Consider the following 25,872-nt stretch of genomic DNA (forward strand, 5'->3'; position numbering starts at 1 on the left):
AAGAGTTACTCAGTGATTATAGAGTGATTAAATACTGGGGCGAGAACAGTAAACGTCGTTGTTCAGTTTTTTCCTCACAACAATGTGAATGTGAAGACCGTCACATTTTTACACTTGAGCACTTCGAAATTCGAACAGGATGTAACTTCCGCCACCTTGCGAAAGTATTAAGAAGTAAGAAAGTCTCTTTTTTGGATCTTCAAATAGATTTTCGAATTTTTCAAGATCTACTTCTGTACGGAAAGAATAGGTCATTTGAGGCGTTTGGAGCAAAAAAACTCTAAAGTCGTATGTATTTCCCTATTAAAATAGCGTTTTTTTGCTCTGAGCTTCTCATTTGTCCTTAATAATCCAATTCTAAGTTAAATATTTCCAAAAAATCGTAATTGATAAAAAATTAGAGTAGTTAAGCCATTATATAGCTAAACCTTAGGTCTGAAGCCCGTATAACAGTTTGCATTCTGTTTGGACGAAATGTCATTGGTATTCGAATATTTAAGCCGAATTTAAGTGAAACATTCTGAAATTTCATAAAATATCAATATAATTATTAGGAAAATTATGTGAAACCCAGGAGTATTTCGTACAAATGGTTGTTCTCTGGGTTACATATTCGAGAAACTTCGAAATTTCAAGTTCAATTTAAAGGAGAATAGGCAAAAATATATGGAAGGTGGTCTATGTGGTGTACATAGACAGGACTAGGCGCATTTTGTAGGTAATAGTGTAGGATGAAAAGCTGCCGAGACCCAGGGCGATATTCGCCGGGTGTCCTTGCAAAAACGATTTTATCATTTCGAAAAAAAATTCTGACATCGAATTACTCAAGGTCAGTCGAGAGAATCTTTATGAAATTCGGTATGGGGTTAATGTACGGCTTATACTTTTAATCGATGCATACTACCCCTTATCCAACACCTGTGTCCCATAGCCCCCATACAAAATGAGGACGTTTTTCATCAAAACTCCTCTAAATAACCATATAGGTTATAAATAACCTTACAGATGAATTCGTTCTTGTGAAATTTATCTTTGAAATTTTGGGAAAATTCTTAGTTTATTTTAAAACAAATTTACTATGAAATTTTTTAAAACGTTAAATAGAAACGAGGTCAAAAATAGGATAGATAAATTGAAAATTAGAATGAGCGACGAAGTGACAATCGTCCTAAGGTTTAAAGTTTAGCCAAGACACAAGCCATGGAGAATAAGTGTCTACTTTAATTCGTAAAACTTCATTTATTATTTTAGTGATAAGAAAAATTCCTTAGAATTCAAAGCTGAAATTTTCATATGAGAAAAGACATTCGAAGATCAGTTTCGAAAAGCAAGAAAAACACATTTTTACTTTTCGTTTCGTCCGCGTGGTGGTTGAAGTCTTTTTAATTTAAATTCTGAAGTGTCTTAAGTGGCAAATTCACTTTATTCCGAGGAAAAACAAAGAAACCAGGTTCATAATATTACTATTCCTTGTGCCCTAAACACATTTACGACTTAAACCGAGAGACCACTTAGTGGAAAATGATGGAAATGTAGTTTAACCATTATTTCTAATGTAATTACGCTAAGCCGTCTCTCGGCTAATCCTCAGGAGGGGAATTCTGTAACGCTCTGGCAATGCCATATGACAAATTGGGTTCGATTCTTAGGAGAGCTTTTTTGAAAATGCGATTCTGTAGCCGTGACATTTCCATTTCAGCTCACGTGGCATTGTCAGAAGTCACATATTTGAGATTTCTGGCAATTCAGATGACGATGAATTTTGTTAAACAAATCAACCAAGACGCACTGTATTGTCATAAAATCATCAAGTAAACGGATTTCATTAAAAGTTTAATGAATTGAATTTTCGAACTCATATGATATGACAAAAAAAGCTCGAATGGCATTGTCAGGTTTCGAACTCACGCGTGACAATGCCACGAAAATTACAGAATTCCCCTATAGGTCTGTCTAGGCCCTTATAATTTTGTTTTAAAGCACTGAATAACCTTTTTGGCACCGCCTTATCTTATACGAAAGTATCTTTTGAAGATTCGAAATTGATTTCGATTTATTCGAACATTAATGACATCCTGTTCTAAAAGTTTTATTTACTTTTTAGCCAAGACACTATTGGGGAATATAATGTCAGTTGTTATTAAATGGATTGTCTAGAGTAAGTTCCATAAAGGGTTTGGGTCTACGATTTGAGCTAAATTATCTATTTCAAGTCCATTCTCTTTAGGAATTTCCCTATTTTTTCCCAACTTTCAACAATTCTGTTTTTACTCTGTCCAATTTCAACATCAGTAACTTTGCATAGATATCACACCTTTCAGAACATTTCTCAAGATATCAGGCTTCTCTACAAGGGATTCTGGTTTGTGAGACAATCGAGACAGCTAGTCAACAAACACCCTGGAGGATGAAATTGATTTTCCTAGCTGAAATATATTTATTTTGGAAAGTTCAACAGCATTATGCGGAAGTTGATTTTCATAAAGTGTATTTCATGGCTTCCAAACTACTCCAAGTAGTGATAGATTTTATTGAGTTTCTTATCCATTTTACCAAAGTTTCTTCATCTCAAGCACTATTAAGTGCTCTTTAGATAATAGTTTGTATCTTCAGAATTTCCAAAGATGCACAAGCCGTTCTTAGAATTTCCAAGACAATTCAAATTAAATTCAATTCATTTACGTACAAATCATATTTCCTGACACACGCTCGGAGATCCTCAAAATTGGATGTTACGTAAGAATGTAGACGAGAAAGTTGGGCAATATCTGACAGGGATGTAGGTGGAATGAGAAGCAAGGATAATGAAGTGTAGTGAAAGTTTGTAAACTCCAGTGCGTACAAATATTTGACGATAGCGCCTTCGGAGAAAGTTTATCCAAAGTGCCTCACGAGCATTTTGGGGCGCGATGGAGGGAAAAAAAAACAACAAAGAATCCAATTAATTTCGGCTTTTCTCATTACCATGTGAAAATTCATCTTCCATTAACTTTTTTTTAACTTGTAAGGCCTCGTCAATTTCAAGGCTTTCTGACCTCACCATGATAAACACCAACTTCCTGAGCAACATTTTATTAAACTTTCTCAAATCCGGATCACTCTTTATAAGTTGCCCTGGAAATATTATTGATAAACCTTCGAAAACAGATAGATGAATTTGCGTTTTCTTAATTTAGCCTAAAGAAGTAGCCATTTCAACAAAAAAAGGACTAATCACAAGCCAAAAATCCTTCCAGTTGGAGGAAGAGCGAAATAATTTTGGTTCAGAGCGTAAGATCTATTCAACAATTGTTAATTTGTTTCAGATTAATGGCGCCTTCAGTTCCCCATTTTGCCTTACAAAGCTGGAAAATTTAAAATGTTTGCTTGCAGTAAGCAATCTTTTAACAGAATTCTAAGTATTTTCGCAAATTTGATTAAAATGTTAAAAAAAAATTAAATAATTAGTATTTAATAAATCATTTGCCACTCGAGGTTGTCTCTCAACGCTAAGACAGCGGTGGACGATAAAAACTATCCACTCTTCCACTAAATTCTGAAACGTACTTCAGCAGCATTGTTAATGAAAAAGTTTAATCTATGATGTTTTGCTCTTCAAAATTTCAAATAAATAAAATTTTACCCGACATGTTATAAATTTGGTATACTAATTTGGTAAAAATCAAGTCAATTTGTGGTAGTAAAAATATTGATTTTTCCCAGTGGAAATATATATTTTATTCACTAGAAGAAACGATTAATAAAAAAATAAGAAAATTAAGTTCAATAAGAAGATCGATTTGGATCAGTAAAAAATCGATTTTAATGGTACTGGCACACCTTTTCAATTGAGTGAATTTCAATCGATTGAAATTTTACCTCTTACTCTTTCAAAGTGAAATCAGATATAGGTGTCTCTTTCTGTCAAATTAAATTTGAATTTGAAATTGGAATTTAAATTTCAATTTCAATTTTCATTTGACAGAAAGAGACACATATATTTTATTTTATTTTGAAAGAATAAGAGGTAGAATTTCAATCGATTGAATTTCACTCAATTGAAAAGGTGTGCCAGCGCCATAACTATTGAAAATGTCAATTTTAATTTGTGATAAGAAAAATCAATGTTTGATAACAAAAAGATCAATTTATCAAATGGATCAATTTATTAATAGATCAATTTATTATGGAAATTTCGATCATGCGATCGAAATTTCCAATCTTTTCTCTTTGAAAGGTTTTTTACATTTCGATTCCATTTTTCACACTAATAAGATCCAAGTTTAATTTATTGTGAGAAATTAGGTCTATGAATTTCGACCACTAAATTTCACTAAAACCTGCAGATTTTCAATTTTCACCAAAATTGCAAATTTGGTTAATAAAAAATCAATCTGGATCAGTGAACAAATCGATTTTGACCATTGAAAAATGTCAATTGTTAGTAAAAACAACTCTGATGAGCAAAAATCAATTTTGGTTATTAAAATAATAAATTGAGATCAGTAAAAATAGCGATTTTCATCGTTAAAGACTCAATATTTGTTATTAGAAAGATTAATTTGGATTAGTAAAAAAAACGTGTTTGAGTATTGGAAATGTCAATTTTAGTTTATGATGGAAAAAAAATCAATTTCGATTGATAAAAAGATCAAATTAGATTGATAAAAGTAGAGAATATGGTCAGTAAAAATATCGATTTTGGTTAGTAAATATTCAATTTTGGTTAATAGAAAGATCTATATGGATCAGTAAAAAATCAATTTTGACTAATAGAAATGTGAATTCTTATTAGTAAAGAGCACCTTGATAAGTGAAAAAAATAATTTTGGATAATAAAAAGATTAATCTTAATCACTAAAAATATCGATTTTGGTCAGTTAGAAAACTCAATTTTGGTTAATAGAAAAATAAATTTTGGGAAGTATAAAAATTAGATTGTCCTATTAGGAATGTCAATTTTAGTTATCAAAGAGTCAATAATATTTTGGATAATAAAAGATTAATTTTAATAAGTAATGTTGATGTTAGCCATTACAAATATAAATTGTAGTTTTGTAAAAAGAACCTTGGTAAGTAAAAAAAAATAAACATTGCGTTCGTGAAAAGATCGATTTGTATTTGAAATAATCTCGATTTGGGTGAGTAAAATAGATCAGTTTTGGCTATTAGAAATGTCAATTTTTGTTATTGAATTAAAGTAATTTTGGTCAGTAATATAATCAATTTTGATCAACTGAGAGATTAATTTTCACAAGTAAAATTGATTTTTAGTACGAAAAGATAAACTTATTTGGCGGCAAAAAATCCACTTTGGCCATGAGAAATGATTAGTAACATAACCGAAATTGATGAATAGGAAAAATAATTTTGGTCAATAAGGAAATCGATTGTAATAAGTGAAAAATCCATTTTAGATAGTGAAAAGCTCAAATTTTGTTGGTAATTGAATTTCGTTAATGAACAAATATTAGTAAAAACTATTTTCTTTTTGACTGAAAGTCAATTTTGGTCAGTAAAACACTTGATTTTTGTCGGTAGAAAAAAAAAATTGATTTATGATGGATCTGGCACACCTTTTAGTTCAGGAAAATTTCTTGTAATCGAAATTCACATGCCATTCTTTCCCAAATATTTCCCATGTCTAATGTCTATACCACCTTTTTCGACCCTTCTTCGGTCCTAATTAACTTTGGTTCAATTGAATTTTGAATACGAAAAGTTAAAATAGGCATATGAAAAACGATTAAGAAAGAAAGGTATTTTAATTTTGATTTCATGAAATTTTTCTGATGTTAAAAGTGTACCGGAGGTTTGAATAAAAATCCATTTTGCCAGTAAAAAGCTCATTTTTGTTCTCACTGAAAATCAATTTTAGTAAGTTATGACTCCAGCACACCTTTTAGATCAGGAAAATTTCATAAAGTCGAAATTCGAATCTCTTTTTCTCAAAAGATTTCCATAAGTCTGTTCCACTCCTTCGGTCTCAAAATTGAACTGAAATTAAATTAAATTAAATTTGGTGTGATGTTCAAAAGAAGAAGAAGAGTGCGAAAGAATAGGATAGACTTATGCAAACAATTTCAGATGGAAAAGGATGTGAATTCCGATTTCATGAAATTTTTACTAATCTAAAAGGTGTGCCAGCGCCATTATGACTCCGGAAAACCTTTTACATCAGGAAAATTTCATAAAGTTAAAATTTATATCCCTTTCTTTCTCAAAAAAGTTCTGCATATGTCTATCTTATTCGTTCGCACTCTTATTCTTCTTTTAAACATCACGTCAAATTGAATTTAGTTCAGTCCAAATTCAAATCTGAAAGAGTGGGATAGACTTATGCACATATTTTGAGGAAGAAAGAGAAGTGAATTTTGATTTTATTGAATTGTACCGAGTTAAAATCGTATTGTACGAAGCAAGGACACTTTCCCCTAATGCATTTTTACTTTGTGTGAATTCTTTTTAAATGAAGGTTAGAAAATATCATTAGATTAACATTTTTCAATTTTTAAGTGACTTTATTAAAAGAAAAGCTTGACAATGAAAGGTAAGGTGGAGATGTCACCTCTAACTCCGTTAGCTATCGTCATGATTTAGCCCTTGTCTTAAACGTTCGTCTGGATACTTTTAAAGATACCACGAACAGGAGATATTTTTAATTAAATCAGAGATATTTATTGAATACCTCCTGGTAAATTCTTCGCTGATTGTGGTTTACATAAGAAATTCCCCAAGTTGAAGTGCAACAAGATCCCTCAATAAAACGCAAAATATCTCGTGGGAACAGCGAATGCACCCAGACGTCATAAAAGACTGCAAGGAGACAAAGTGAATTTAGAGTGAAAATTGCTGGTAATTGGATGAGATCATCCACGTCCAATAGGTTGTCTTATTGAAAAATTCCTCTGTCCCAGACAGAAGGGGTATCGGGTTGTACGTGAGAAATGAGTGTCCTGTGGTGTTTTTCATTTTCACTCCCATATTTTCCCCCAGCTTCGTGGCTTGCAGTTGAGCTTGTAATAAGGCGATAATTGCAACTTGGCGCGTTAGCAGTTTTCCCTCTCTCTTTGGGGGTGGGTGGATTATGGTGGGTGCACCGAGAAAAATTTTATGGGTAGTATTAATGTTTTTCTGGGTAAAATCAAATGAAATTATGGGTATTTTGGCCCCAATGGTAGAATACATTTGATTTTAAAGTATTTTTTGATTTAAATACTTATGACTTTTACTTCAAATATTTTTACATTTGATCTGAAAGGCAGTAATCATAGCCACAACAAATATATTTGTATTTATTTTGAATGGCACTGTATTTGAAAAGAAAACATGTCTTTTAAATCAAATACATTTGCACTTTATTTCTAAAGTGGATTTTAAACACTTTCATGGGTAGAATCAAAAATTTCTGGGTAACACTACCATAGTTTCAATAGTAGAAATATTTGTTTTAACCACGATTTACCATTAATTTAAATACACAATGGGTAAAATTAAAAATTTCCTTGGTATATTTAAATGTACTTTACCATAGATTCAATGGCAAATATGTTTGCTTTGATATTCCTCCACATTAAATCAAATAATATTCTCGGGTAGATATAACAGTACCAGGGTATATTTAAAAAACTCTTGCTATGATTTCAAAAATAAATTTATTTGACATAAATAATGTGTATTCACAATAAAATTGTATTACATTAATTTCTATGGGGTGTTGCACGACTTTCTAGTAGTTTCGTGAAGTCTTCTTCTCAGCTTTTGGATGTATGTTCTTCTGCTTTCCCCCAATTGTGTTTACCAGTTTCAGAAGAAATAAGATATTTCAAAAGACTGATTGTGTTTTGCCCCGTAAAGATAAACGATGACATAATGAAATCTGAAAGACAGAAAATAAAATTAAATGGAATTAAAAATCTGAATCTATATGGTATCTATTGAAATAGCGGAAATAGCTATTGAAAATAGAGTGCTGAAATAATTATAGTCCTATCCCATAATCTTTAAAAGAAACCAACAATAAGTCTCGAAAAAACTTATACATATAATATGATGTCCTTTTATGTTAATCATAAAAAATTTAATTTTGATTATAGAATCTTGTTTTCTCAAAACTTTAGTAGAATTTCGTTTTTTATTCTGGTGATAATTATAATTTCAGGTAATAATTGTAGGGCTACAGTATTTATTTTTCACCAATGGCGGTTAATAATTTGTAAATTCAATGTAACTTACTTGATCAGTGGTAGTGCTCCTCGTCTACTTTTATTACAGCGCTCACTTTTCTAAGTTGTGTTTTGCAGATTTACGGCCTTTACTGTTTGCTCTGAGTTCTGCTGCTATCTGCGAATCACTTTTCCAATTCCATGGAAAAGACAATGATTGTCCTTTGCCCAGTGAACGGATTCAACGGTTACCACGATTGATAAAAGAAAGAATAAAAATAAAAATTAAATTAAAAACTTTTCCAGTATGATATTTTCCAAAGCGATAATTGAAAATACATATTCAACATAAATAAGTTGATATAATTAACATTTTTATAATAAAAAAATTATGCGAGGTCCAATATTTCTTTGTAAAGATCAATGCTAACTTTCACAGATTATGTAATTCTTATTGCATTACAAAAAAAAATCAATTTTCTTACCTTGATACTATTTAGGTCTCTCCTAGATGGAATTTTTGAAGAAAAGTAGTTCGATAAAACAGATGGGGATAATTTTCCAGCTTCTGCTCACGGGCGTTTCCAATCAACAATGACTTGCAATCAGGATGATCGATTGAACTTGAAAAATATTGAAAATTACAAATCGTTAGTAAAGTATTAAATAATAAAAAAATCTTATGACGAATTTTAAATTTAAATAAAATAATAAAAAGTTTGACATTCCATTTTAGCTTAAAAGAAGAAATAAATTTAATTTAATTTACCGAATATGATTAATACTTTTCTGGCAAATATTTTTTTACTTACCCAATCTAACGATTTCCAACACTTTATCAAATTTCTTTGTCGATCACTTGATGATTTTTGCCACTTTATAAGTTTACTTATTCACTCTAACATTTTTTTAGTTTTTTTTTTCATTTTCAAATAGATTGGAAATAATTTGTGTGACAACTTTTCAACTCAGCGGTTTCTTCAAGACTGACTCGTTTTAATGTTTTCCGTACTGATAAAATCAGTCATAGATCTGAATGTAATTTCCTTTTTTTCAAATACTTATGCTATTGATTCAAAAAATAGTATTAGATTTGATTGGTTTTTCATTCTAAATAAATATAAATTTCATTCAAATTATTAATTGTTATAATCAATGCATATAGAAACTAATATTATTTATTTTATGCAAACACGTCATTTGAAGAACACAATACACTGACCCTCGTGCATTTGCGTTCGTGCGTGTACGCCAGCCAAATATTAAATTTTTGGATGATTTAGAGCGAAATTCATTCAATTTTTTTAAAATGAAAATTTAAAAAACCTAATCAATAATAATGCTTTAATAATTGGTATTTACCTTATTCTTTATAACATAAGTAAGTTTCTTAGGCATGTTTAAGAGAGATTCATGAAGAATTTTTAGCTCAATCCGCTCCCTCTACCAAAATTTCAGCCCGATCCGTGCTATAGAGCCGGAGCTAATTAACTTAGAAAATTGGAAAGTTTTCTTTTTAATTATAGCACCCCTAGCTGTAGTTTTACGAACTTATGATGTTAAAAGGAGATCAGCATTTCACGAAAGTTTACCAAAACGCCCTCATTGATCAAATTATGAGAGTTAGAAACAGAGCTATAACCATTTAAAGAAAAATAATTTGATTCTAACCCGGGAAGTTTTGCGTTTTTTTTTTTTAGTCGAAGCTCTAAGGCCCAGCTATAACATACTGAAATTTGAGCGTGATTGATGCCATAGAGACCAAGCTATTGAGAAAACAAAAAAGAGGGTTTTTACGAAAATGTGAAATTAGTTGCAAATGACATGTTGTTTCATTTGGCTAAAGTTTAAGTTTAAATAATAAAATGTAATTATTTTTACATATTGTATTCGATTAGAATAAGTAGTTATTCACTTAAAACGTATTGATATTTATGATGAAAGGAATTTAATTTTCACCCTAATTTAAATGAATAATTTTTCAAATTATGACGACTGCAGTAAATGTAAAAACTACTGTTATTTATATTTAACGACAAAAACCATTCGTATCAAATATTTACTCAAAGTTCTTTAATTTTTACATTTAAATGAAATGCATATTTTATACAGAAAAGTTTCCACAATTCAATTTAATACCTGATCATTTAATGTTTAGATAGAAAAAAAATCATTTGAAATAAAATTTTGAAACAATTGTTTAAAAAGTCTTTTTCATTTGAAATAAATACAGATAATATTAAGATGTATACAAAAATGTCAGTATTAAATTTTACCCATTAAATTAATGCTTGTTGCATTTGATTTCATAAAACAGTACTTTTAAATCAAAAGTAAAATTTTATTTTTGACAACACAACGTTGCACATTTAATATAAATGTGTAGTTTTTCATTTTCAATGTATAATTGTTATTTTCACCATATATTATCTTTGATTCAAAAGCTGAGGTATTTATTTCAAATATTTAAACATTCGCGCTAAAAGAAAAATTATTTATTCTCCGTATGAATGTAAAAATATTTGAAATTATTGTTATTACTTTCAAAATCAAAATTATTTCGTTTGTAGTGAAAGAAAAGTCAATTGATTCGAATATTTACCCAGAATTTTTAACATTAAATGCAAAATATTCAATTTAAATAAATTCCATTTTTCTCGGTGTGGTTGCGGATGGCTTTATGGCTTTCACTGTTGCTCCTCGTCATTGTCTGACAAACTTTGCCATACCAAGGGGTGGCTAAGTGCAGCCACAGAACTTTCTAACACATCATTGTTTATTAGTTGGACAAAAAAAAAACCATGAGCTTTTTATATTTGAAATTTCATAGAATTTTTATAATTCAGAAGAATAAGTAGAATCATCGTAAGACATAATCAATAATTCTGTCTCACAAGTTCTTGAGAAATTCAAGAAGTGTAAAAGTTGCTCCGTCAAAAGATACACCATTTCTCACGAAAAGTAAAGATTTCGAAGAATTTGTTGAATATTGGAATGGTTCTTTTTTAACTCTTCAGAATATGTCAGAGAATTTCTTTAACTCAAAAGTGATGTCTTCTCAGAGACTTTTCGATGTGCTTTTCAAAAGCTCTACTAATACTAAGACCTTTGTTGTCTGTCTTTAGTCTGTACAGTTCTATAAACGGCTTAAAAGTTTGTTTACGTTTCTTGCTGTTGGAATGCAGTGTAAAAAGAATCTTGGCTAAATTTAAGACTGCAAATATTTTTTTAAACGAAAAGGATTTAGGATGGAGTTTTATATTTAGTACATACATGTACTAAACAAACGCGTAATAGAAAGCTGCGGTTTCAGAGAGGAATATTGTAGAGATTGATTAAGGTTTAAAATCTTTTCAAATTTTCGTACTTGTACTAAATTCTTTAGTACAAGTATAATACATTGAAATCAATGCTTCACGAAAAAGACTGGAGTTAAATGGAATTAATATTCCAGCTCTTTTTTTTGTCTTTATAATTTTGATGGGCATGGTCACTTTCTTCTATGTACTTGTACTAAAAATAGCTTCTCCATAATTTTTTGTAATGACTAAAATGTAGTACAAAAACATAAGAATAGAAAATTGGCTATGTTATTACCACGATTTTAGAAACAAAATTAAGCTATGTAGTAAAAACATTATTTTTTTAGAACATGCTTGTGCTACACAGACTTGAGACAGAAATATTCTGAATTGAGACTGAAGATATTGTATAAAATATTCAATTTTTATACAATAAAAAATTCAATTTGTATTAATATTTGTACAAAACATTATTCACATATTTTAGAATGCGAATATTTTTTTGTGTGTACTTGTACTAAAAGAGACTTATCTATAATTTTCGAAAATAAACCAAACTTTAGTGTTAATATTTGTACTAAAACATTAACCCCATATTTTTTGATAATTTGTGCTTTTAAAATATTTTTTACGTCTACTTGTATTAAAACAATTTTTTAATATGCTTGAAATTGACAAAAAGCTTGAGAATACTTTATTAAATTGACTCTGTTATTTCTACGATTTCAGACAGCAATTTCAATTCTGTACTAAAAGGAATATATTTTTAGAACATGCATGTGTTAAACAGACTCACAAAAGAAATTTACTAAATTGGAACTGAAAATATCCCATAAAAAATTCAACTTTCATTAAAGTTTAAATTTGATTTATACTAATATTTGTACTAAAGCATTGTCTTTATATTTTTGAACATTTGATCTCCTAAAATGTTTTTTTATACATACTTGCACCGTAATTGTGGGTTACTTTATCCCCTGCGGATGACTTTAACAACTCCCTGTTCGAAAGCTTTCCTTTATTTCTAAAACTGAAGGATTGTCTTTAGCGATATCTGATCTACCATGTCTGATCGGTAAAGACCATATTTAAGTTCTAGAAATAAAGAAAAGCTTACGAACAGGGAGTCTTAAAGTCACCCTCACTTACGGTACTAAAAGAGACTTCTCTGAAATTTCCTAAAATGTGCCTGCAATTCACTATAAACTTGAGAATAGTTTACTAAATTTAGCTTGCAATTTCCACGATTTCAGAAAGGAAATTTACTTCTTCACTAAAAAGATTATATTTTTAGAATATGCTTTATGATAACCAACTCAAGGCAGAAATTTATTGAACTGAAACAGCAGTTATTGTAAAAAAAAATTGCAATTTTTATAAATTTCACAGTTTGATTTGTCCAAAAATTTGTACTAAAAGACATTATCTATGTGTTTTTGAATACTTGATTTCCTAAAATACTTTTTACGTATCCTTGTACTAAAAGAGACTTCTCTATAATTTTCTAAAATATTCTTGAAATTTTTATAAACTTGAGAATAATGTACTAAATTGAATTTGTTACTTTCAAGATTTCAGAAACTAATTTTAATTCTGTACTAAAAAGATTATATTTTTATAACGTGCTTGTACTAATCAGACTTAAGACAGATATTTACTGAATTGATACAGAAGATATTGTATAAGAATTTGATATTTTATATAATTAAGAATTTAATTTGTGCTAATATTTGTACTAAAACATTACTCACATTTTTTTTTTAATATTTAAACTACTATAATTTTTTATGTGTACTATTTACTTGTACTAAAAGAGATTTCTCTATAATTATCTTATACATGCCTAAAATTTACTGAAGTGAGACCACATATGTTGGGTAAAAATTTTATTTTTTATTAAATTCAAAACTTAATTAGTGCTAAAATTTGTACTAAAACTTTATCCTTATATTTTTGAAAATTTTATCCACCAAAAAAATTTTTGCTGAATCAGAATTTTTGATTGTTTAATGCTTGATGCTGCCTGATTGGAAATAAGATAATGTTGTTGAGCTTTAGTACTAATAAAATAATATTAACAAAGGGTAAAACTTTGTGGTGTAAAAGTAATCATCAAAATCGGTTCAACATGAATTTAATTTACTTCTCTGAAATTGACATTTTGATAATATTAATTCCCGAACTCGTGAAATTTTTCCCTTCAAACAAATTTCATGATATCAATCTTTAGTACTAAATTTTATGACAACAGAAAAAAGGAAATTAGGCTGTTTTAACGGTGCCTCTTAATTTTCTTAAGATTTGGAGCTTTTATGCAAAGCAATCATCCAATTTGATGAATTATTCCGTACTTTACGACCCATGGCACGTATTTTCCTGAAATTGCTCCTTTCTTATCATTTCTTCATAAAGGTAATTCTAGAGAAATCGACTCAAGGAAGAGTCGAAAAATCCATTTAATCGTCGGACATTAAATAAAAAATTCCATGAATATCTCAGTGTCGATGGCATCAAAAAACACTTCCACCACGTGCCTTACTTATCAACCCCTAAGGGGCTGCCTCCCCTAAAAGTGTGAACTATAAGTTGTGGAGGACAAGAGGAAGAGAGACCAGTCCACAAGGTTAATTGAGAGCTTTCCCAACCAGAGTGTGGTATCATTGTTTTTCCACGGAAAACTGAGGCAGTCTGGTGCCTCAAACAGAAAGGTAACCTTGTGATTAAATTGAAATTATAACATTGGGATTTAAAACAAACAAATTAAACAACTTCCACATTCTCTGGCTGCATTATATTTAGTTCAGTTTATTGTTGTGACGTGAGGGAAATTCAACTGCAAAACCATGGAAATTGTTTGTGTTTCGCGCACTTCGCGCATTTTTGCGACGTGAAAATTTGAGGGCAGAAGATGATTTGAATCACTTTCTTGGAGTTAATTTTACCAATTTACATCAGGGCTTTGTTTGAATAAAGGTGTTGTCATACTGACCGTCGAAAACTCCTGAAATCATTAATAAAAATGTAAGGTGTTAGTCTAGATCAGCTTATGGTAGGTGAGTTTATTAATAAACCTAAGTCATTTCGGAATGCTGAATAATTCGATTTGGAACTAATGAGATGCAACATAGAGCTTTAAACACTATTTGAGGATTAATGAGTAACATTTTATTGAATTTGCAGTATATGTCAGGAAGTCAATCACAAATAATCTTCAGACCACCTAGCAAACAATTTTTCCTTAACCGAGTGAAACTATCTGAACGAAGAATTAATAAATTAGAGGTCATAAAGAATACGGTTTAGGACCACAGCCCATTAACGGTAGTCTGACAAATTTCAAACTATCTTGAAACCTATTTGACGCAGACTAAGGAGAACTTAGTGGTATTCGATGTTCTATATGAACTTCGCAACCAGAAAACCATCTCGCCCGAAGTATAAGCTTAACTTTTACGGAATTTCTCGTAGTATTCCTTCTAAACTCGCAACAGAATTTTCATGTATCTCTAGATGGAATTTTCCCTTAGATTTCCCTGAGAAATCTTCCAGAATGGTCTGGAAAGTTCGGAGACTTTTCCTCGGAAAATTTTGGGGAAACCTCCACGATTGGTCAGAGAATTTAATCTATCACCAGGAGGAAATTTCCTCTTTAATTCCTCAAGAATTCCAGTAGAAACTTCCCAATGAAACTTCCCCTTGAATTCCTCGGAAATTCACTGAGAGCAAGGAAAATTTTCCGAGGGAATTTTTAAGAGAAATTTTCTAAGGATCTCATTGGAAAATGTAGACATTTCAATAGGGTTATTTTTCCAGAGATTCCATCTTAATTCTCTTTGTTGAAATCTTCGGAGATTTTAGGGAGAAAAACCCTGTAGTACACCGAGAAAAATTTGGATGGTATTTTCTACAAATCGTGTCTTTAAATTCTACTGCCTCAAAAGATAGTAGAAAATACCATCCTCCATAGAAACTTTTCTTTAGAATCTACCATCTTGACATTTTAAAATTTACTATCCTATGGATAGTAAATTCTAACAGCCGGATGGTAAAATCTACTATCCTCATTTAGATTTTACCTTGACCTCTCTTAGATTCTAATATTCGGGAAGTAAATTTTACTGGCCGCATATTTTATGTTAAAATTTAACTGGAAGACAGTAAATTTTAACGGAGGATAGTAATTTGGATTGAAATTACTATCCAAGCCAGTAAAATTTGCCATCCTGCTGTTAGAATGTCATTTTGGAATATCGTGGGTGCCGATGCAACAGTTCCCGATATGCTTTGAATACATTATAGGAATTCGTGGCGCAGCTGGAAGATGCTGGACTGTCATCACAAAGGTCGCGTGTTCAAATCTCGGAGGAGTCGTCAATTTTCACGCACCAAAATGGCTTGAAATACAGAGAATGTCATCCAAGAAGGGCCCCAAGCCCTCAAACAATGGCCAAAAATCAATGAAAATAAGGAAAAATAAATTTTTCCGACATTTTTCATTCTAATATCCGGCTAGTAAAATTTACTATCCTGCCAGTAAAATTTACCATCCGGCTAGTAAAATCTAATATCCGGGATATTAGAATTTACCATCCGGCTATTAGAATTTACTATCCATGCAATAGATTCTACAATTTTTGACAGTCCAATTTAATATCGCGTTTGCTGGGTGACTTTTTTATTATCCGGCCATTAGAATTTTGTATGGAGGATGGTAAATTTTACCATCCACATTTTTCTCGGTGTATATATTGAAATATCGGTGGGAAATCCTAGAGAACGAAAATGGAAATTGCTCATAGGAATTTCTCTAGGAATTCCATATCAATTCCCTAGGAAGTTACCATGTTTTCCGAAAGAAGAAAATTCCAATGTAAACCCCTATGATCTATTTGGGAAATTTCCATGCTTTAGTGAGTAATTCCTCGAATAATTCCACTCGAGGTCCTATAATGGGTAATCTTGGAGACTTGTGGAGGAAAATTCCTTTGATCCCTGATGAAATTTCTATAGGGAATCCCCTGATGAAATTTCCTTCGGGAAGATTTTTTATGGGACAAAAAAGAGATATTGGTTCCATTTAGTAATATAACCTTTCGAAGAGACAAAGCCAGCCCAAAGCCAAGCCAAACCTATTCGAAAATCTACCGAAAGCCTAAAGTGCAAGTTCACGTACTCACCGCTTTAGCGCTGATTGTTCTACAGTAGACTCTCACTAATGAGCCTGATCACAAGTAGATTTTGATTCTCCAACAGTGTCTTGAATGAAAGGTAAATGGATCTCTATTTGCACAAAAAGTCGTTGATGTTCGAAGAATTCAAATTTAATTTCGAATTTTTATACTAAATTTTCGAACACGATGGGGAAAATTGATCAAATATCACACTAAAAAGCTGGCAAAAGAGTTACTCTGTGATTATGGAGTGATTACATAATGGGACAAGAACAGTAATCGTTGTTGTTCAGTTGTTTTCCTCACAACAATGTGAAGACCGTCACATTTTGACACTTGAGCACTTCGAAATTCGAACAGGATGTAACTTCCGCCACCTTGCGAAAGTATTAAGAAGTAAGAAAGTCTCTTTTTTGGATATTCAAATAGATTTTTGAATTTTTTAAGATCTACTTCTGTACGGAAACACTTCGGCTCTTTTGAGATCGGGCTACTTTTTAATTCGGGCAGCAGGTAAATTTGAAAAAAAGTTTATCGACATTTTTTAAGTTTTCGAATATAGATAATATTCTGAAATGTGGCATGAAGGTTTCATGAAATTTACCATAAATACGAGTATGTAAACTTAATATTAGTATGCGAAATAACAAAAAATCGTTGCATTTCAAACGGTTTGATGCCCGAATTTCTCTCTAATTCGGGTGAAATTTCGGTTTGAAATGCCCGAATTTGAGATAATCTACTATACTATTTTGAATTTCGGTATTCTTGACACTTTGCTGCAAAAAGTAAATTTTTGTGTAGGTTTGTGGAATTTTAGGATGGCAGAATGTTTAAATTGCTATTCCATTAAAATCAATGTCCTTTTCATGAACTTGCTCCGTTTTGTGTAACTCGTCGGTTTAAACGTTCGAACTTCCAACGGATTTTTAGGTCAGTTCTCTCTAATATACCTTCGAATCGGTAAAGGAAAAACCTCAACTGGAGAGAGCTCTCAAATCAGGAAGGTTATTACTGAACAAGAGGATTCTTGCTTATTGATAACTCCATAAGGTAGCTGAAGTTCATCCTGTTCGAATTTCGAAGTGCACAAGTACCAAAATGTGTAGGCCTTCACTTTGTTTTCTCTTTTTGTGAGGAAAATTTGTGAGGAAAACACAAAGCAACGACGTTTACTGCTTCTGTCCCATTTTTAATCACTGAGTAACTCTTTTGCGACATTTATAGTGATGCTTTTTGGAGCTCACAGAGGCAATATGACACATATTCTATGCTTTAACCATAGGATATGTGTCATTTTGCTTCTGAGCTCCACAAATATTCTCCACTTTATACGAAAATTTAGTATGAAATTTTCGAAACTGAGTTTGAATTCTTCGAACATCATTGACTTTTAATGCAAATAGAGTTTCATTTATCTTTTATCTAAGACACTATTGGAGAATCAACCGTAGGTTAGTCAAGACACAAACCACTTTAATTGTTTTCTCGTGAATTTGTCTGTTTTATCTGTCATCTTAAAGCTTTTTAAACCATTTTCTAAAGATATGTCATTGATATCAATGATAGAAACCCAATAAGCATTTTTTTCTCAATATAGTCTTGTAGAATTCCCTAAGTAAGGCAGTATAGAACCAAAAATCTTTTTAATTACCTATAACGGACTTGGTTCCATCACTGAGATTACTATAAGTAAAGTGGCGCACTCTTAAGGATCTTAAGAGCTTCTATAGGAATTTCAACAGAAAATTCTCACTTTAAGTCTTTTAAAAGTACACTAAAAGACTTGTCTAATACTTGGATCTATAAGGCAGCTATTTTGCTTCTTGGGAAATCAGTTTGAGGAAAATTTAGAAAAATCAGTAAGGCTTTGTCGACGACGACGACGGTAGAAATTTGACGGTCGGTGTGACTGCGCTCTTAATTGTAACGAGAAAGAGATCGAGGAAAAAGGTGCCGGAAGTGAGATGTACTTGAAAATTCCGACAATGGGGAAAATTAAAACACAAGTAGAGAATTTTCCTTTTTCGCCACACAGAAAATTTAGACAAGTATATATATCTCTGGAAAGTTGAAAGAGAGAATCTTGAAGAAGTCTCGTCATTCTGATTAATGTGAAATTCAATCTTCACGGTGGGAGTTTCTGTATTATTTCTCAAGTTTTCACTTAAGGGATGGTACAATGTTGTTTATTTTCATGGCATCTATCGCGCAAGAAAAGAAATTTTTTTTCGCATCTTCTGCCAAAGCAAATATCAAATTTACATTTCGCTTGTTATCCACTCATTTGTACGTAATTTTATTTCATTCCCTTTTTCATGGAGCTGTCTCGTCCTCCCATCTTCGAACAATCTTCTGGCCAAAGTGAAGAAAAATTTATCTTATTCACCCCCAAAAGTCTCGTGATTAATTTATATAAGAACTCTAAAGTGTCACGTGTGTTCTTTTATTTTTTGCTCTTTGGTGACTTCAGTGAAAGTAAACCCAAATGGTCCTCCAATGAGCCCAGCAACAAGTTGAATGACACTATTGGAAAACTTTTAATTACTTTATCTCAATTTTAATTAATTCCCCACCAGGCTATGCTCGGGTGAAGAAGAAAAATTTTTTTGCAAGCAGTCATTGCCCTCACAATGTCACTTTGCTCTTGGGGATTCTGTGAATAATGACTAGTCCTTTGCGTGTTTTCAAAATAAACTATAATTGGAGGATTGTCCCTTTGATAAAATGACAAAGTTTGAAAATTTTACTGGCAACAGAAACATAAATAGGCAAGCTAAAAGGGACATAAAATAAGTTTGTATTCAATCAAATTAATTAACTTGTTCTATTATTACTAAACCCTAAATAAACTCGTATAAATTTTCACTAACTCATTCAAAATTACTCAAAGTTTTTGAAAGTTTGTAGTTATTTGTTTTGTAATATTGCTGGAAAATATCACAGACAAACTTTAAACTTCTTAAAAGAATGGTAAACATGGGTAATTTTTGTTTAAGCTTGTCATTTCATTATGGACTTCGCACAATGCTTTATCTCTCATAGAAAAATATTTAGAGTTTGAGAAGTAAACAGGCATTTTCTGAAAGATACCTGAGATTTGATATGAAAAAAATCTATTCTTTGAATTTCCATTTTTTGATAAGCTAAAGTTTTTGCTACGATTTATTTTAGTACACGCATGTACTAAATGTATTAATTATAAATTTAAACATAATAATAAATTAATTTGCGAGAAATTAAAATAAAGCATTATTAAAATTATCTTTTAAGATTATATTGCGTTTTATTGCTTTATTTCACAGATAATTTAATTCAAGTACTAAATTTTGTAACAAGAATAATTTTTTTGAAAAAGCTTTATTGGTGTTATTCCAATGAAAAAAGGGGAAATATTTCTCTTGAACATTTTTTCAGCACATGACTGTTCTCAAGTGCTCCTGCATTATCGACTTTTCTTTTCGTTGATTCCCGTCTCGACTGTTCCAGTTCGTTTTCGTTCGAAAGGTCGATGATGTAGAAACATATGAGAATAGTCGTGTACTAATAATATTTACAGGTGAAAAATTCCTCTTTTTATTTTTTTATTGTAATAGCACCATTCATGGAGATTCTTTAAAATCGCTTCAAAGGACGTTAAGCAGAAATGTATGAGAACTGGTCCAACCTTTCGCCAGAGAAGGGTCTAGGCCCATTTCGTAGGTATTGGTGTATAATTTAAAATTTATCGAACCCCAATTCAAAAAGGATAGTCAGGCCTTGGGAAGTTCACGATATCCTTTAATATTTTTTTTTATCGCAAAGGCTTAACCGATGTTAATGAAATTCGACTCAAAGTCGATGTATGACTTAAGTTTTAAATAAATATCCCAAATCTTTTACAAAGCTTGGGATCGTACAAAGGCTGAGCACTTTCCCCATATCGATTCCTCTATTTGCATTTTATATTTTTTTATGTGAAACGTTTTATTTTATCATTATGATCTAATTTCTGTTGTATTTAATGTGTACTTAAAATTCTGGTGATGATAGTACACAGAGTTAGTAACTCTGCTTTATATTACTTTATTCCCAATCCTGATTTTTTACTCCTCGAACTCCATAGAGAGAGAGCAGTATATAAGAATAATCCCTAGATTTTTTCACCCCCTAAAACTTCCACCTTCCGCCTCCGGGGACCACCTTTCTCAAGATATTTTCGCGTTTCAGACGATTTCTGAGTAATGGCGTTACGCTGTTTGCCCACCTGCGCATCTGTCCGTCCGTCTGTTGCCAGGCCTAGAGCCCAAATGGTTACAGATAGAGACTTGGAATCTTCGAAGGACCCCCCCCCCCATAAGTCGACCCAAGAACCATTAGCATGTCCCTCATTTTCCCTCCACCTCTCTCCTTCTCTTCCAAAACCATATTTTTTGGGATTGCTCGAAAGCGCATCGTGCGATTTTTCCTTCATTCTTAGATATGTTTCAGAGATTACCCAACCAGTCATTTACTCCTTATATGAGAATACCGTTTAATCATATCTAATAATAAGGATCTCAGTGGCGCAATAGGCAAGACCATTGACTCTTAGGTGGACGAGATCTCTGACTCGACTCTCACAGTTATGAGTTCAAGTCCCGCCCGGTGCAAAGATTTGAAAGTCCAGAAAAAAAAAGACATTTTCACAGCGATAAAATATGATACAAATGCGCCGCCTCTCCCAAAGAAAACTCCGGGAGCATGGGAGAAGCATCCACACTACGGGGGAGGCGCTCTTGGGCGATCTACGATCAACATATTCTTCCAACACGGAATATACGACATTGCAGTATGATTTTGTTGCAACAAAATGCATTCCGATACAATTAATAATAATGATTTCTAATAACGATTTTTAAAAGTTAAAGGTTAAAAGCGTTAAAAGGGATCTAAAGATCGTATTTCTTAACCGAATGGTATCATATTTAGGCCCGTTGGAAAGGTCTTGAAATTTCTGAACACCTGAACCAATTCCAGTCGGTAATGAACTGTTTGAATTTTAATCTAAAATTTCAATTATATTGCCTATAAGGTATAGTTTAGGCGATCTTTTCAGTGATTTAGAAATCGATTCAAATATGCTCAAATCGGTTGTGAATCGTTTATGAACCGGTTATGAACCGATAAGTAATTTTTATCAGAAAATCAATTCTATATTACTCCTAAAACTATATTGTGGGATCTTTTGAGTGATTTATGAATCGGTTTAAATCGTGGTGAGCAGTAAATGATGCAATGCAAAAGCACTTTTGAGGTATAGCACATAAGTCACGAGTTCGAACACTTCGCAAAGTTTGAAATGCTCTGACACCTCTTTTTATAAACGTTTCATTAAATTTATTCAGGTCATGCCTACAGTATTTAAAAGAATAATAATTTAGTTTAGAATGTGCAATGCATGTTCTAAACATTTCAGATTGATGCTTGACGGGAGCATTTCACTGCATGTAAATTTATAAAATTATTGTAATATTATTCAACAAGTTAGTTATCTCGCGTATCAATGGCAAATTAAAGTAAATCGTCGTGATACAGTCCATACACATAAGTTTTACCAGAAAAGACTGAAAACCAAGGACATTTTCCTTACAAAGATTAAATACTAAATATTCTAAATATTTGGTAAAACCCTAACAAAAAAGCAATACAGAACTCTAATTTATTAATAATAATTAATATCAGTGAAATAATAGAGCAGAAATGGATCAGCTGGTAGACCACACGCGCTATGACCTAGTGTCCTAGTTTTTTTTTCTCAAATAATTTTTTGGAGAAAATTTGGATTATTTCTTTTGAAGAAAGAAAGTTGTCTCTGACGAACACCGGAAGACATGAATTATTGTAAGATTATTAGATGATCTAAAGGAGTTTGAAGCTCGTGATGCAATTTATACTATCTATTCAACGTATTCAACCCTTTAAGAACGAGTGGGAGACAGACGTTCCGAAAACAAAAACAAGTTTTTGACAAGAGAAAGGTATTTTGTCTTCTTAGTCCGAAAAATTAGAATTCCTTGAGAGTTTTCCATTGATTGTTTTCTCTGAAATTCCTTAGGATTTTCAACAGAAATTTTGTTATTAATGGATGGAATTTTGTCCTAAAAATCCCCAAAGATTCCACACATGGGAATACTAATGAAATCACTAGAGAAATTACCTCGCTTAGAAGTAGATATTTCCTATGGAGATCACAGATATTTCCCAAGGGGTTTTTCAGTTTCGGAAAAATCGGTAATATCCTAAAGAGAACTTTTGATGATTTCTTCTGAAAATTTCTTTAGGTGATCTCCAAAACAATTCCCTGGACTTTCCTATGGAACATTTTTTCTTGAATTTGAGTATATTCTCTTAGTATTCTCTAAACATTTTCTACAATAGGAATTCCAGTGGAATCAGTATAGAAATGCCTTTAGTAAGCCATAGAAATTTCTTGAGAAGGTCTCCGATTATTTGCATAGGAATATTTCCTTGGTTTTTCCTAATTTTCTTAAGTTTTCTATTGGGTGTTTGGAGTGGCGTGATTAATGTATGATTGAAAATTTTCCGGTGATCACCAGTGCGAATAAAGTCACCTAAAGATAAAAAAAAACACTTTTTTGATCTTCCTCAGAGCTTTCGGTCCACATATGGACCTTTTTCAGTGACTATAAGGGGTATTTTTTATTCATTTTAAAAGAGCTCTCGGAAAGATTTTAAAAAAAGTGTTTTTAATCTTGAAGTGACTTCATTCCTACTGGCGATCACCGGAAAATCGTCAATCATTTCTGAAGTTTCCTCAAGACTTCTTCAGGAAATCTTGAGGAAACTTCCCCAAAAGGAAGGTATGAAAACTTCAGTAACCTGTTAAAGATATACTTCGGTTGAGATGTTTTTTTCGAGTACTTCGAGTACTCATCTGAAAATATTAAAAGTCGCTAAACAGAAGAGTTTAGAAAAATGTTGTATGATTTAGCAAGATGTTTTCATAAATTATCTTGGACTTGGATATACTTAATCCTACTTTATAAATATTATAGCTTATTCTAAATATCCATCTTTCAAAAAATGTTTAATTTAGAATATTTCGTGTTCAATGTTATTAAGATTGTACAAGACAGGCATATTCTCTCAAACAACAAAACACTACATTAAATATTTAAATAATTATTTACTGTTTTATTTTCTGTGGTACCCAGAATAATAAAAGGGGCGAAAAACTTAAAGAAAAGTAAAAAACTGCAAATTTGGTAAATGTACAACACATTGTGTGGAGAAATAATCTGAATATTTATTAACTTTTAGGTGAATATATATTCACTTATAGGTGAATATGTGAGTAGCGAGTATTTTTATGTTTCTCCATACAAAAAAGTGAATATGTGAATACAGACCAATTTTTTTTAGCTCAGTTATTACCCCCTTGGTATTAAAGAGGATTAAAAAGATCTAATTAGAGAATTCTTAATTAACAAAAACATCACAAGATAATGCATTTTCATTGCTGATCACACATGCATACATAACCTAAAAATTATTTTAAACGCAACCGACGAGAACTCGTCCGGATTACGCCGATCCGGATTAGAGAGTGGGCACTGTAACATTTAATGTATGATTAGCGACAATTAACAAATTGAAGTGCTACGCTAAATTCATTAAAATTTTAGTATCTATTCATGGAACTGGAGGACGTATGATAACAATGAACATAGTGCCATATAAATGAGAATTTTAAATGTATCAAAATCTTCATTTCTCTCCCAGATTAATATCCTTTTTTCTAATCTGCAGAACTATTTTGAGAAAAAAAATTCCGTACAATCCTCTTAATGCACTGGAATATTTCAAATTGAAAAATTTATTTTTTATAGTCTGAGCGTTTTTGATCTCCAGTGATTCAATGTCGGATTTTGATGAATTTGAATAACGCATATCTCATTTCAATTGTACATCCTTTTTTTCCCAGAAACACTGATCCATCAATCTTCATCCTGCCACAAACAAAATGATGGGTAGTTGAGAATTTTCTGCCTCAATTAAAAACCAACCACACTGTATTTGTTGGAATTTCATCCAGGAGCTCTAAAAGCATTGAATAATCCGCAATGACTGGATGAAAAGAGTGCAGGTGAAAATTCATATGGATTAGCTGGGGATTGGCAATGAATAATGAAAAAAAAATGGAACATCGGTCAAACTAATGGAATTTTCTTCATCGTCATTCCTGGGGTTGATTTAATCAATGTTCCTGATTTAATTTTCTCTGCGGACTTTTGCATGCAATTCCTCGACTTACCTTGGAATCCTTAGCGTAGTAGAGCTTGTGACCTTTGAGCCGAAAGAACCGTCTACGCCAACGTTGGAAGGACCAAGTCTGCTTCATTAGGAAACCTTCCTTCGTGGCGACCTGCAGACAAAAGGTAGACAAAAGAAGTAAATACCTGGAGGTTGGGCTATGTTTTTTTACGTGAGTGAGATGTTTTCCTTTTGGTTTTCAGAGGAAAAACCTATTCATAGACCAAAGATATGAGATAATTTCCCTTAATTGTTCCAACAATTACGCTGAATATTAAATGGAAACGATGGAACAATTATGTATTCAAATATTCCGAAAATAGCACACGAAGAGAGTTCTTAGGAAAATAACGCATAAATTAGTAATCAAGGAATTTGATCTAGAAATACAAAAACCCACTAAAACTGGTAATAAATAGACCGAATCATAAGTTGGTTTCACCGAACTGATTAATCAGATATAGCATATTTATCCAAGACACAAATTAGGTGGTAAAATATCCACGACACCCACCTCATTCGATATTTAAATAATTTTAGGTGGTCTAAAGGTCAAGCGAGCTTAACCCTTTAAGGACGAGAAGCTTTCTGCTGAGCGAAATTCAACGAAATCAAGTTTCCCTCGATATTTTAGCCTAAATAAGAGATTTACGGTTAAAAAGAAATTTTCCCATCTCTAGGAGTCCTGGAAAACTATGGGTCATATATGACCCAATCGTCCTTAAAGGTAAAAAATCACAAAATTTTCCAGACGACTAGTTTACTCGTTTGCTCCGTTATTTTTGAAAAATAAATAACTTGAAGATATTTGTAATAATAAAAATATAATAAACTATAAATAAATAATTAACTATTTTGCGCACACATAAACAAAAACATGAAACAATCTAACCTCAAATCTTCGAAAATCCACTAGAGACAAATTCGGTGTTTTTTTTACCTTTAGGGACAATTGGGTCA

At 31.7% G+C, this 25,872-nt stretch overlaps 1 protein-coding gene and 1 long non-coding RNA gene across 2 annotated transcripts in view; both read right to left on the minus strand.

Moving 5' to 3' along the window:
• LOC129810185 (diacylglycerol kinase eta) overlaps positions 1-25,014 on the minus strand; it is a 157,607-nt gene extending 132,593 nt beyond the window's left edge. The window contains exon 1 of the mRNA XM_055860502.1: positions 24,914-25,014. Within this exon, the coding sequence (XP_055716477.1) occupies positions 24,914-25,000 (87 nt within the window). The 5' untranslated portion in view covers positions 25,001-25,014. The remainder of the gene's footprint in view (positions 1-24,913) is intronic.
• On the minus strand, positions 7,208-9,467 carry LOC129810203 (uncharacterized). The gene is made up of 4 exons (XR_008752706.1): positions 8,957-9,467; positions 8,630-8,767; positions 8,215-8,366; positions 7,208-7,858 (listed from the first exon to the last, which is right to left on the minus strand). It is a non-coding gene; the product is annotated as an uncharacterized LOC129810203 (long non-coding RNA).
• Positions 25,015-25,872: the final 858 nt, after the last annotated feature.

The sequence above is a fragment of the Phlebotomus papatasi genome, chromosome 1 (genome assembly GCF_024763615.1).
Source record: "Phlebotomus papatasi isolate M1 chromosome 1, Ppap_2.1, whole genome shotgun sequence".
Lineage (NCBI taxonomy): Eukaryota > Metazoa > Arthropoda > Insecta > Diptera > Psychodidae > Phlebotomus > Phlebotomus papatasi.